This window comes from Miniopterus natalensis, chromosome 17 (assembly GCF_054644295.1).
Source record: "Miniopterus natalensis isolate mMinNat1 chromosome 17, mMinNat1.hap1, whole genome shotgun sequence".
Taxonomy (NCBI): Eukaryota; Metazoa; Chordata; class Mammalia; order Chiroptera; family Miniopteridae; genus Miniopterus; species Miniopterus natalensis.
The window spans coordinates 45676143-45688122 of NC_142097.1; the positions used below are offsets into that span (position 1 = coordinate 45676143).

At 60.4% G+C, this 11980-nt stretch overlaps 2 protein-coding genes across 2 annotated transcripts; both read right to left on the reverse strand.

Moving 5' to 3' along the window:
• Positions 1-4705: 4705 nt before the first annotated feature.
• CD7 (CD7 molecule) lies at positions 4706-7122 on the reverse strand. The gene is made up of 4 exons (XM_016215410.2): positions 7032-7122; positions 5565-5882; positions 5191-5324; positions 4706-4813 (listed from the first exon to the last, which is right to left on the reverse strand). Exons 1-4 carry the CDS (start codon positions 7120-7122, stop codon positions 4706-4708), a joined length of 651 nt encoding a protein of 216 aa, XP_016070896.2.
• A 1778-nt stretch (positions 7123-8900) lies between these two features.
• SECTM1 (secreted and transmembrane 1) lies at positions 8901-11070 on the reverse strand. The gene is made up of 5 exons (XM_016215409.2): positions 10954-11070; positions 10441-10812; positions 9763-9825; positions 9371-9602; positions 8901-9102 (listed from the first exon to the last, which is right to left on the reverse strand). Exons 1-5 carry the CDS (start codon positions 11066-11068, stop codon positions 9057-9059), a joined length of 828 nt encoding a protein of 275 aa, XP_016070895.2. The 5' UTR covers positions 11069-11070; the 3' UTR covers positions 8901-9056.
• Between the last annotated feature and the right edge of the window lie 910 nt (positions 11071-11980).

Here is an 11980-nt window from a genome sequence, read left to right on the forward strand (position 1 = left end):
CTGACCCTCAGGTCCCTGCCCTCCGGTGAGAAAGTGCGGGGGGGGGGGGGGGGAGTAGGAGCAGGTGTCGCCTGAACCAGCAGGGAGGGCGAGTTTGGGGGGAAGAGGCCCGCAGGGCTGGGAGGGGCTTCATGGGAGGGGGCAGGTACCTGTGCCCTGGGCTATATGTGGCAGTCGAGCACACTGTGTGTGTTTTTGTGGGGGCAGACTGTGGGGGAGCCATGCTGTGTATGAGGGGCAGACCGTGGGGGTTGTGGGGGAACAGGCTGTTTAATGGGGGACAGGCTGTGTGGGAGGCAGGCTTGCCTGGGTCTGAGGTCTTCCAGGCCTTTTATGCTGGGATGCTGGTCTCCCCGCCCCAGGAGGGCTTCTTTTCCTGTATTTCCACCGTGGGCAGAGTCATCACCCCAGGTTTGTATCTGACAAGCAGGTTCCCACGAGGCACCCCTGATATCAGCATTATGAGTCTGGGCCAGCATCTGCCAGGAAACCGTGGGCTGGGAGTGATGCAATGGCTCAGGGAATGTGAGCTGAGCAATGGAAGATAACATGAGACTCTAAACGCTGAATCTTTACCATAACCCAGAGCCCAGCAAAGGTCAGCTGGCCGCACTTCTTAAGAACTGTGTGGCCCACTGGGCAGTACAAGCCTCCAGGCCCCTTGCAGGGCCATCCCTGGGGCTGGACCAGAGTCTCCACCCCACCCCCCACCCCCGGGAGGGGAGCAGCGGGCAGACTGGTCTGGGGCAGGAGTAAGGGCACCAAGGTAGAGCTACCTCTGAGGCCCGGTACCTGCTTTTCTTCACACCTGATGGTGTCATTTCTTGCCTGTTTGAGACCCACCTGTTCATGCCTCTCATTCCTATTGGTTCCAGGAGCTCTTTCTCTGTTTAAAAAAGAAAAAAAAAAAAAAAGGTGTCTCCTTGCCCTCTGTCCCCTCCAGCTGCCCACATCACTGACTTTGGAATATGCACCCTGCTGGTCCCCAAAATCCCAGCCTTCCAGTTGGTTTTTAGAGTTTCCAAACCCTGGACCCCCAAACCACTACCGAACGTTGTGGGGATGCTCATCTCTCGGGGGGAGACCCTCTCATTGGTTCTGAGACCCCTGTCCACACTGGGCCTCAGTTTTCCCAACAGCCAGCAGTGGGCTGCACTGCACGGACTTGGCTCTATCTTCCAGGCCTGGAGTGTCCAGACTGGAAATACTGGCTGGGCAGCTGCCTGCCCCTGCCTGGTCCTGCCACTAGAGGGCAGGTGGCCCTCTCAAGAGCCCAGGATGGGTGAGGGCCCCAGGGTGCCCTTAGCGGGTTGGGTGACCCCTGCTCAGGACCCAGCTCAGCCACTCAGCCACCGTGCTGCCTGAGGCCAGGCGCCGGGACACTGGTGGGAGAGCTTGTCACCCGCAGGCAGGAAAGGCCCGGGACTGCCCAAGGATTCCAGCAGAGAGGGGAGGGAGTGTAGGAAGGCATGGTGTGGAGGGGAAAGTGCAGGGTGTGCACCTTACGGCCCCACCCTTGTTTGGATTGTTCACCTGGCTACCGGAGAGTGACTGGAGATGCCTCAGGCCCCACAAAACTGGCTAGGCCTGGCAAGGGTCCTGGGGTCAATGGGAGGGTGGCCCGGGTGCAGGGCTGTGGGGTGCAGGGCCTGAGACCCAGTGTGGGAACTGCCTCGGCCATTTCCCGTCCACTGCAACCTTGAAGACACGGCATGTTGTTCATGTGACCTCTGCCCCTTTCTCTCCTCTTGACTCAGACTGACCTGGCCAGCACCCTGACTCACCCACCTCCCCCTCCCTTGCAAGTCCAGTCCTGTAACCACAAGCCCTCAGGACAGCGAGGCCCTGGTTGACATGAAATAATATTAGGAACTAAGTAAGCCTCAGGTGGGTTGACCCCAGAGACAGAGCTTCAGTCAAACTGGAGATAACATCCAGGCTCCCACTGAGTTTCAGCCCCAGGCCTGGAAAAGTGGAATGGTCACCGAGCACACCCAGAGCAGAGGTCCTGGCCTCAGGACCAGATGCAAAGAGCGGCTACCCGGACCTCAGCACTGGCCAGGGCATAGGGACCACAACCCTCACTCGCTTAGTCCCCCGTATGACCCATCTCCTAGCAGCCCCTGGGGAGCCAGGTTTTAGACACTGTTCACCTGTGCTTCTGGGTTTGGCGCCATTTCCTCAAGTTAACCTTTCCTTTCTTTGCTGCAGGCTCCTGTTCTCTCTTACTGGGCTTTGATGCACGCAGGCGAATGAACCCCTTCAGCTTGGTAACACCGCCGGCCCTCCGGGTCCCCTTGCCCCGTCTGTCAAATGCAGAGCCGCTGCCCCTCTTGTAGGTCTCTGATTGACAACGAGCCCCCTCCGCACACCTCCTGCAGCTGCACTTGTTGCAGTGGGGAGCAGGCCGCGGTTTCTGCGCGGTTCCTGAAATGCTAGTGCAGCCGGGGCCACAGGAGCCAGCTGCAGCTCCCCACTCCCACAGGGGTGCGGTCTCTCCTGCAGGGACTCCTCCCCAAGCCATCCATCTAGGTGGGGACAGGCTCCTCCTGGCTCAGGCTGGGTTTTGTTAAAGGGGCTGGCAGGTCCCGGTGGCCTTGTGAGGACTTAAATGCATTAAATGAGCAGTGAAGCCAACAGCTTGAGCCTAAGGGACAGGAAGGTGCTTGGCGGGGTGAGGAACTGTGGGAGCCCCAGGCCAAGGAGTGTCATCTGAGCAGGGAGGCCACCTGCCTGTGGCCAGTCTGTCCCCTGGGAGACCAGGGAGGCTCTGGGAGGCCCTGAGTGCTGTCCACCCAACCGAAGGGTGATCAGAGAATCCCCCAAGGGCCTCCTTCAGCCAGAAGACTGAGGCTGGGAGGAGGGAGGAGGAGGGGCAGGAGGAGGGGGGGAGGGGAGGGAAGAGGCAGGTAGAAAAGCCATCAGGAGACTAGGGGCAGGTAGGGTGGGCTCACTCCAGGGGCCTGGGCCCCAGGTGAGGTGGGAGTGGGCGCCAGGACCCAGGCCGGGCCCCGGGCAGGGCAGGGTGCACAGGGGTCCTGGCCGAGGCCCCAGGCGGGGCACTTGAGCTTGGGCCTGGCCTACAGGTGGCTGTGGTTGTGGGATTACATGTTGATTTACCCCTGGCTGCCTGTGAAAGCCGCGGGCGTCCGGATGTGGTTGTCACTTAAGCTGCTGCAGTGGAGGGGGCCAGGGGAGCGACTGGGTAAAGGTGCTGGGGGTTGGGGGCGCTGGGGGCTGATGTCAGCCCGGTGGGGGTATGAGAACTTGGGGGGTTGCTGCAGGCCCAGCAGCTTTTTCCTGCACCGTGACTGCAGCCCCCAGCCCTGCCGCAGGGCAGCCTCGAGAAGCCTCAGCGCCTCCTCCGCCTCTTCCGTGTGGGGAGGCAGACAGGCACCTGTGGACACACGACAGCTCCGAGCCTTCAAGGAGGGGTGTGGGGGAGGGCCTCCTCCGTCTCCCAGGTCTGCAGACCCACCCTGGGCGGTGAGGGGGGCAGATGGGCTTGTTACAGCCCCGACTCGGGCCAGTGCTGAGGGCGGCCCCTCAGCAGGACACCTGCTTGGGCTCCGACGCCCCACAGGCCCCAGGCTGCACACCCTTCTCTCAGCCCAGCCCAGCCTTGTGGACAAAAAGGGGCCACGTGCTCAACCTGACAAGTTCAGGGGAGGCCCCCACGGGGCCTCTGCAAGCTCAGAGATCACAGTATATCACGCTGATGGTCTTTGGCCAATACGATGGTTTGAAATGAAAACTTCGTAACTAAAAGTGAGTCGTGGCGGGTAGTCCCGTCCTTAGGCCTGTGTCTTCCTCGAGGAAGGTCAGTCTTTACCTTAACGGAACCTGTCTGTTGTCTTTCTGCATCTGACAAAGCATTGAACTGTCAAAAAGTCATCTCTGCTGCAGACCCGTCCTTTCCTCCAGTACTTAAGGGGGTTGCCCTATCGTCTTCTCGATTTCAGAGCTGTCACCTGGGTTTTGGGGTCCCTCTGCTTTTGAGGTGCTAGTCTCCAGGTTGTCCCTCCCTGGTTGTCCTCTGTGGTCCCTTTAATGAGAGCACCCTCCCGGGACCTGGGAGCACCATCCTCGCCGCCTGTCTCAGGCCTTAGGTGGCCACGTTTCTTCTATTACCAGAGTCTCCCTCTTTTCCATCTGGGGCACTTCCACCTGGGACACTCCACCTGTCATTTCTTGGGTCCCCAGTGAGTCTCACCCCTAACTTTCCCACCTGGATGTTTTGCTGACTCGTTTTTCCAGCTGCCCTTCTCTGAGGAAGTCTGTTATTCTGGCCCTGCTCCCAGAGGTGGGCACTGCCCAGGGGGTCGTCCACCTCCAGAAAAGGTCACCCTACCCAGGACTTTAGGTGTCAGGCTGTGAGCCTTGAGGGGCCCAGAGAAGTGGACACTGGAGTTGAAGAAGAGACAAGAAAAGCACTTTATTTTTGGCAAGCCTGGGTTGGGGGCTGGACCTCCCCCAGCCCATCTGCCAGGCGTGCCCGCTTCCCCGGACCCAAGCTTGTTCTATGTGGAAGCCCCTCCAGCTGTGTGAGGGGAAGGGCAGCTTTGTCTCTGGGGGCTCCCAGGTATCAGGTGCAGTCCCACAGGGTGAGCAGGGCAGCCTTGAGGGTGGGAGATAGGCAAGGAAGGCTTTCTGGAGGAGGTGTCAGGAGCAGCACTGGTCAGAGGGAGGCTTGGGGGCCACAGGTTCACTGGTAGTCATTCGGGGTGGATATGGTGTTCCGGCGGGTACAGGACATGTCTTCATACACAACACACATGGGGCTCTTATCTCTTACCCAGCACAGTTTCTTGATCTGAAAGGGAAAACCTGTTTCTCTTACTGGGGGGTTGGCTGGCTCTGGGGCCCTCTGTTTCTTCAATGTCCAGCCCCTCGGGAAGGGTCCAGAGTTTACTTCCGGGGCCTGTGTAAAGCCTGCTCAGGAGCGGTCTCTCCAGCACTCCCCCCCCCCCCAGGCTGCCCTAGGCCTTAGGACTCCTGGTGGCTCTCGTTCTGGGGTTTCTCTACCACCTTGGACCCTTGGAGCTCCAGAGGACCTTGATGGAGGGACTGCGTGGGTGCTGGGGTTTCCCAGGTGGCTGGCTCCCAGGGCTTAACCGCTTTTCTTCCCTCCCTGCTCTCTGAGAGCAGCTGGCTTAGGGACACAGGGGGCAGCTGAGGGGTCACACTGACCTGGGTCCTCCTCAGCACACAGGTGGCCCCCAGCACCAGCAGGATGAGGAGGAAGCCGAGAGCCAGGGCCACAGAGACGGCGACGTGCGTCAGCTGAGCCCCCTGGCATGTGGTCGCTGCTTGGGACTGTGCATCTGGGAAGAAGGAACCAACAACTTGGCAGGTGGGGGAGTCCATGAGAGCTTTTGGGGTTCAGGGCAGGGAGGGGCTCTGTAGTGGGGGCAAAATCCAGGAGGCTTCCTGGAGGAGGTAGGCTTAAGCTGGAAGAAACGACTTGAGCAAGTGAACAGGGAAGGTGGCCAGATAGGGGCAGGTAAAGCCTCGTCTGGCCAGCGGGTAAGTGGAGTGGCCCCAGGGGTCGGTATGCTTCCTACCTGTTACCACCACCAAGGTGCCAGAGCCCTGGACCTGCTCCCCCTTCATGGTGGCCTCGCACACGTAGGCACCAGTGTCATTTGGCAGCAGTTGGTGCATGGTGATGGTCAGGTTCCGCTCGGACCCCGAGATGACGATGCGGCCATTGAACCGCGGGTCCACAGTGAGGGTGCTCTCATCCCCGTAGTACATCACATTGTCTTCCTTCGGCCGATATTGCTTCAGGAAGACCCCGATCAGGGGCCCGCGGCTGGAACAGGTGATGTTGATGGAGCCCCCCTCTGGGGTGATTGCGTAGGCGGGGGACTGCCACACCTCTGCAGGGAGGAAGGGCCACTGTCACCGCAGGCTTGGCCAGGGGGCAGAGACCCTTCCCTCTGCAGTGGGGGGTGGGGGTGGCAGGAAGAAGGGGCCCTGCTGACATGTGGCCACAGATGGGGCACCTTGAAGCTGTGCAGGGAGCCAGCACCCAGGGCTGTATCGGAGTTCTGAGGGGTCCACGGGGGCCAGGAGGGACTGGGTTGCCTGCGACTTCTCCCCACCCCAGGGGTTGGGGAAGTTGGAACTGTGGCTTCTTCTTCCACAACAGCCGGCCCTTTGCTGAGCAGCTCTGACCCCCCTCACTGGCTGCACACTTTCTCCCTCTCGTAAATGACAGCCCTGGCCCTGGCCAGGTGGCCCAGTTGTTTCAAATATCATCCTGACACCAAGGGTGCGGGTTCTGTCCCTGTTCAAGGCACATACACGAATCAACCAACGAATGTGTAAGTAAGTGAAACGACTAATCTATGTTTCTCTCTCTCTCTCTCAAATCAATCAATAAATTCAAAAAGTATTTAATTAAATGGCAGTCCCCAAGATACCTGGAGAGAGAGAGAAATATCGATGTGAGAGAGAAACATCAATGGGCCACCTCCTGCATGTGCCCTGACCTGGAATCAAACCCGAAACCTTTTGGTGCAGGGGACAAAGCTCCAGCCAACACAGCAACTGGACCAGAACAACATAACCCTTCTTTAACGGGACCCAAACCTCAGCTTCTCAGTCAATTAAATCCTGCAGCTTTTTGGGGGCTCAAGGGTTGTGCCTGCTGAGCCCCCACACCCTGGGTAATGATCTTCCCATCTTGCTGCACAACTTCCCACAGGTTCGTTTTAAAAAGCAAACTAAACGACACAGTCCCTCTGACAAAGGCGAGCTCGCTAACTGTAGAAAGCCCCCAGACACCGAGGTAAAGAGAAAGGAGCTCAGAGCTGTGGTGATTCAGCACCCAGACATCGCCAAGGCCCAGGTGCCATCCAGGTGCTGTCCCGGCTCCGGCTGTTCTGTGGCCGGCTCCCAGGGAAGGTTTGGCTCCATCCCCACCCCCCTCCTGGGAAGGAGTGCCCCCAGGCAGAAGTGCGGGGCGGCAGGTGGGGTGCTGAGCCTACTGGGGGACCACGTAAGGGATGGTTGGAAGTGCTTACCTCCGGTGGCCAGGGCCCCAGGCAGGGGAGCTGCAGTGAGCACCAGGAGCGTGGGGAGCAGGGGCAGCCCAGGGGCTTTGCTCGCTGCCATCCCGTCCACAGCGACCCAGCGGCAGGGGAAAGGCAGGGCCTCTTAACGGGCCAGCGGAGAGTCTCCCAGTCCAAGGCACCCAACTGTGTGCCTGCATCTCAGAGCTGCAGCCCCCAAAACCCCAATGAAATATCACTTCCGGGGTGGGCGGGGAGGATGCAGCAGGAAGCAGGCAGGGAGGGAGAGTGGAGGTCCTGGGGGCCCTCTGGGATGGCTTCCTGGAGGCGGTGCCATGGGTGGCAGACACTGTGGCCTCGTCTGGGAGGGGTGGCCCTCATGCTCCCCCACGGTCCTGCTGGTTGTCCTGGTCCCTAGCCACCTTAGGGACCATTCCATTCCATTCAGGGGAATGGAGACAGGAGGGTGGGGGACCAGGGCCAGGAGAAGAGGGGAGGTCCCCTGGGTGGGGTGGGGTCAAGCTGCTACCCTGGTCCTCGGGGCCACCTTCTACTGGGACCTGATTTATGCCCAGAAATCTGGCCAATTACATCAGTCACCCCTGTAGGGTGGGGGCCGGAGGGGATATGGGGGCAGACCCTGCAGTGTAAGGGCCTTGAATTAACTGTCCTTTAGATCTTAGAGAATCCCTTGAAAATACAGATAAGCAACCTGAGACGGGGCACCCAGCATTTCCTCCCTGGATGTACCACAGGGGGCGGGGGGGAGCAGGCTGACTCTGTGGGCCTCTCCCCCAATAATCTCAATATTAAAATGACCATTGATTTCACCTGAAATGCAGGGACACTTCTGGTCTGCTCCAGGCAAGTGGAATCGATTTCTGTGGCCCCAGAGCAGGGCAGCCTGGGTGCCCTGCCCACCATGCTGCTGGCCGGCCCTGTGTTGGCACAAGCCAGGTGCTGCTGTGGCTGAACCTAGTTTTTTATTTATTTAATATATCTTTATTGATTTCAGAGAGAGGAAAGGAGGGGGAGAGAGAGAGAGAGAAACATCAGTGATGAGAGAGTCACTGATCGGCTGCCTCGCCCGCACCCCGGCACGTGCCCTGACTGGGAACCAAACCCCGATCTCCTGGATCCTAGGTCAATGCTCAACCGCTGAGCCACGCCCGGCCGGGCTGAACCTATTTTTTAAAATCTTGAACCCAGGATATATTTTCCATTGCTTTTCAGAGAGAGTCGAAGGTGAGAGAGACACATCGATTGGCTGCCTCCTGCAAGGGCCTGACCCTGGCTGGGGTCGAGCCTGCAGCCGAGGTCCATGCCCTTGACTAGAATCGAACCAGAGACGCTCAGTCCGCCAGCCAACACTCCAACCACTGAGCTGAACCAGCCAGGGCTGAACCAACTTGAACCCCTGAGATTCCAGTGCTGCCAATTCTGGGGCCCTGGAGCCCGTGAAGCCCCCTGGAACAGAGTCCCCCTTCAGGGTCCTCCGTGGCGAGTCGGGACAGCCAGCACCCTGTGTCTCCTTGATGCCTTAGGACGGTTTCCCACCTCCAGACAGGAAGCACCTCCTTTTAGATTGTTACATGCGGACAAAATGTGCATTTCCCTGCTCGTGGGGTGGGTTATAGATCATGTTATTTTATTCATGTGAAAAGTTAACATCAGAGATTTTTTTCAAAAATTTTAGTACAGTACTGAGCTGGCCCAGAACTTGAGATTTTCACATTTTTGGTGGCAGGGAGAGAGACTCTGTAAATGGAGGTGGAGAAGGGCCTGGCCCCTGTCTCTGGCCTGAGTGACCAGGAGGTGGCCAGGACACTGCCAGCTTTCCCAAGGGACTGCACTGTGTGTGGGGCACAGAGCACCCCCTTGGGCTGAATGACCCTCCAGCTGGCCAGGTCTCCTCCCAGCCGACAGGGGCCGGGTCCTGCCCACCTCTGCACCTGGCCTCAGTCCACCAGACAGGGACGGTGGCTCCAGGTAGGCTCTACAGGAGGGTGCCGGCCCCGTCACCACACTGCAGCAGCTTCAGGGGTGGGGTGACTCCTGGGCCTGGTCCTCGGCTCTGTGCCTACTTCATTTGGGGTGGGAGGGAAGGAGGGGGGCAGTGAGTGATGGGGCTGTGCACGCTCAGGCACACGATGCAGAGACAGGGGACACTCGTCCTGGGTTTCAGGGGAGTCCAGCCCCCACCCCTCCTGCCCATGCTGCCCTGGGGGGGGTAGGGACAAAATGAAGGTTTGGAGGGCAGGCTGGGGTCCTCTGGGAGGGCACTGGGCCTCTGGGGCCCTGTACTCCCCCCACTTCCCACCTAGCCCACAGAGCAGGGGTGGGCCTTGTACCTATAGGAGCTGAAAATGCTGGGGTAACTGCGCCTTCTGTACCAGAATACGCCTACCAGCACCAGGAAGATGAGGGCGATGAAGACCATGAGGGTCACGTGAAATCGGCCCTGGGTTGAGTGCAGGTCCTGGAGCTGGCTGGGGTCCTGGGGCAGGCTCGGGTCCTGGGGCAGGCTCGGGTCCTGGGGCAGGCTGGGGTCCTGGGCTGGGCAGCACCGCGTCCCCCGGGTCTCTGCGGCAGCAGGAGCAGGAGGGACATCACCCTTCACTCCCCCACCTTGAGCACACCCGGAGGGGGACAGCACCCGGGGGCGGGGACCCGGGGCTGGAGAGTGTGCAGGGGGTAGTTTGGGGTGCAGAGGAGCCTGCCGGGGGCCGAGGGGACTCCTTACCTGTACCTCCGGTAGGGGTAAAGCTGCTGCCCCAGGGATGTGCTGAGCGCAGCTCTGGGTGCTCTGCCAGGGAGAGGGGGCAGGTTAGGGGCTGCCCAGGGCCCGCCTGAGCAGCCCCGCCTCCCTGCCGGGCATCAGAGGAGACCTGGGTTCAGGGCCCAGCCAGACTGGGGACAGGTCTCAGCCCCTCCCTCAGAACCAGGAGGGGCTGGGGAGATTTCAAGAGCTCTGAGCAAAGGAAGAGGGAGCTGCGAGGTGAAGGGGTTTAGGGAGGGAGGGGTCCGAGCTCTTGGGCGGAGAGGGGAGGGCGTGTGCAGTGCAGGGGTGGCCCCAGGGGGACTCTGAGGGGGCTTGTGTTCCAGCAGGACACAGAGGGGGGCACAGAAGTCCAGGAGGGGGAAGGGGTTGGGGGATGGCCCCTGCCGACTGGTTCCGTTGTCTCAGTGAATCAAGGCAGGCCGGTCTCAAAGCATAGAGGGTGGGAGGGAGGGAGCGGTGACCAGAGAGGAGTCCTGGGTGCCTGAAGTGGGCAGTGTCCAGGGCAGGCACTGGAGACCGGAGGGAACCACAGGTGACTGCAGGGAAGGGAGGGGCCGAGTCTTGTCTGGGCCCCATCCCGGGGCCCCATCCCCAGGCCCCAGGCACTTCAGGGGGAGTCAAGATGCTCCTGCCTCTCACCTTGAACCTCCAGGGTAGTGACCTTATTGTAGGACTGGAATCCCACGATTGTCCACTTGTACTCGCCAGCCTGGGTGTCTTGGGCTTTCTCTATCACCAGCTGTGCCATGTGTTCTTCAACCCAGAGCTGCCACCCATCCCGGCAAAAGCATCCTGGGGTCTTCTCCTCGAAGATGGGCATCCAGCTGTTTGTGGCGGAGCACCTCTGGTAGATGGTGACATTTTTTAAGGGGTTGGAGATGTTGCAGGACATCACGGCACGCTCTCCCACGGTCACGGAGATCACCTTGGTGCAGGTGGGGCGGTCCCAGGCTGTGTGCGTCTTTCTGAACCTAGAGACCGTGCCCTTGGGGCTGGGGTTGTGGTCCAAGGCTGTGTGGAGGGGACATTCACACATGAGGTCATGGCTGGGCCTCAGGATGGTCACCAGCAGCCCTCTCTGGGGTCATGGTCATTACCCAGGCCTGAGCCTGGCCTGGGTGTGCCCCCCCCCAAGAGTGGACCCCGACTCACCCCCCATCTGAGCGCTCAGGGAGGCCTGCATGACCAGGAGGGCCCAGAGCACCGTGGGAACAGGGAGGGAAGATGCGGAGGTCAGCATGGTCAGCATGGTCAGCATGGTCAGCATGGTCAGCATGGTCAGCAGGACCGCAGGCCTCAGGGCTCCCCAGTCCTCCTCATTGGCTCTCCGACCCTCCCTGGATGAAGGGAAGCCAGTGGGTCAGAGGGCCGGAGCGGGGCCAGGGGTGGGCAGGGGCCCCAGGCTCCCTAGGCTCCCGATCGTTGGCGCCTGGAGGCCAGCGTCCCTGCCCCACCCTGCTGCCCCCGGCCCAGCCCCTCCTCCTTCTGTGCTGGCCACTGTCAGGCGGAGGAGGGACGCAGAGTCACTGGGAGGGCATCCCCATCACCGAGGGGTTCACCCTTTAGGATTGAGAATAAAGTTCACAGAACTGCCTGGACGGGGCGAGCCATGGAGACACTCGGCCACAGAGGGGCTCTGGACCGGGCACTGCCCCGAGACCACTGTGGACACCCAGCCCCGGTCCCCCCCTCGCTGCCCCGTCCCACTGCTGGGGCCCGGCTCTATTTTGGGGCCTTCACTGGACACTCGGCCCACTCGCCAGATTTGCTCTTAGCAACAGGCAGCTTCCTCCTGAGGAGCTTGCAGCTGTGACCGGTGCCACAGCTCCCACTTCCTGTAGGACAAGTGTCACCTCAGGCCCCAGGCCGCTCAGCCTCTGGTGAGGGCGGCATTCACCCTGAGTGTTTTAAATCATTAAAAAGTAGATATACATAGAGACCTTTTGGGGGCAGAGGCAGGGTGGAGGGGCCAATGGGGAAAGACAGAGGGACACATGTGACACTTTCAACAATAAAGGTTAAAAAAACAGACCTTTTGTTTTGTCAGAGAATTCCCCTCGGCTCCCCTGCCCCGCTAGGGCGCATGCGGTCACCCGTGTGAGCCGACACGGAATCCTTATCACTGGCCGAAGTCCGCAGTGGACGCCAGGGGTCACTCCCGCCTGCACCCTCTGTGGGT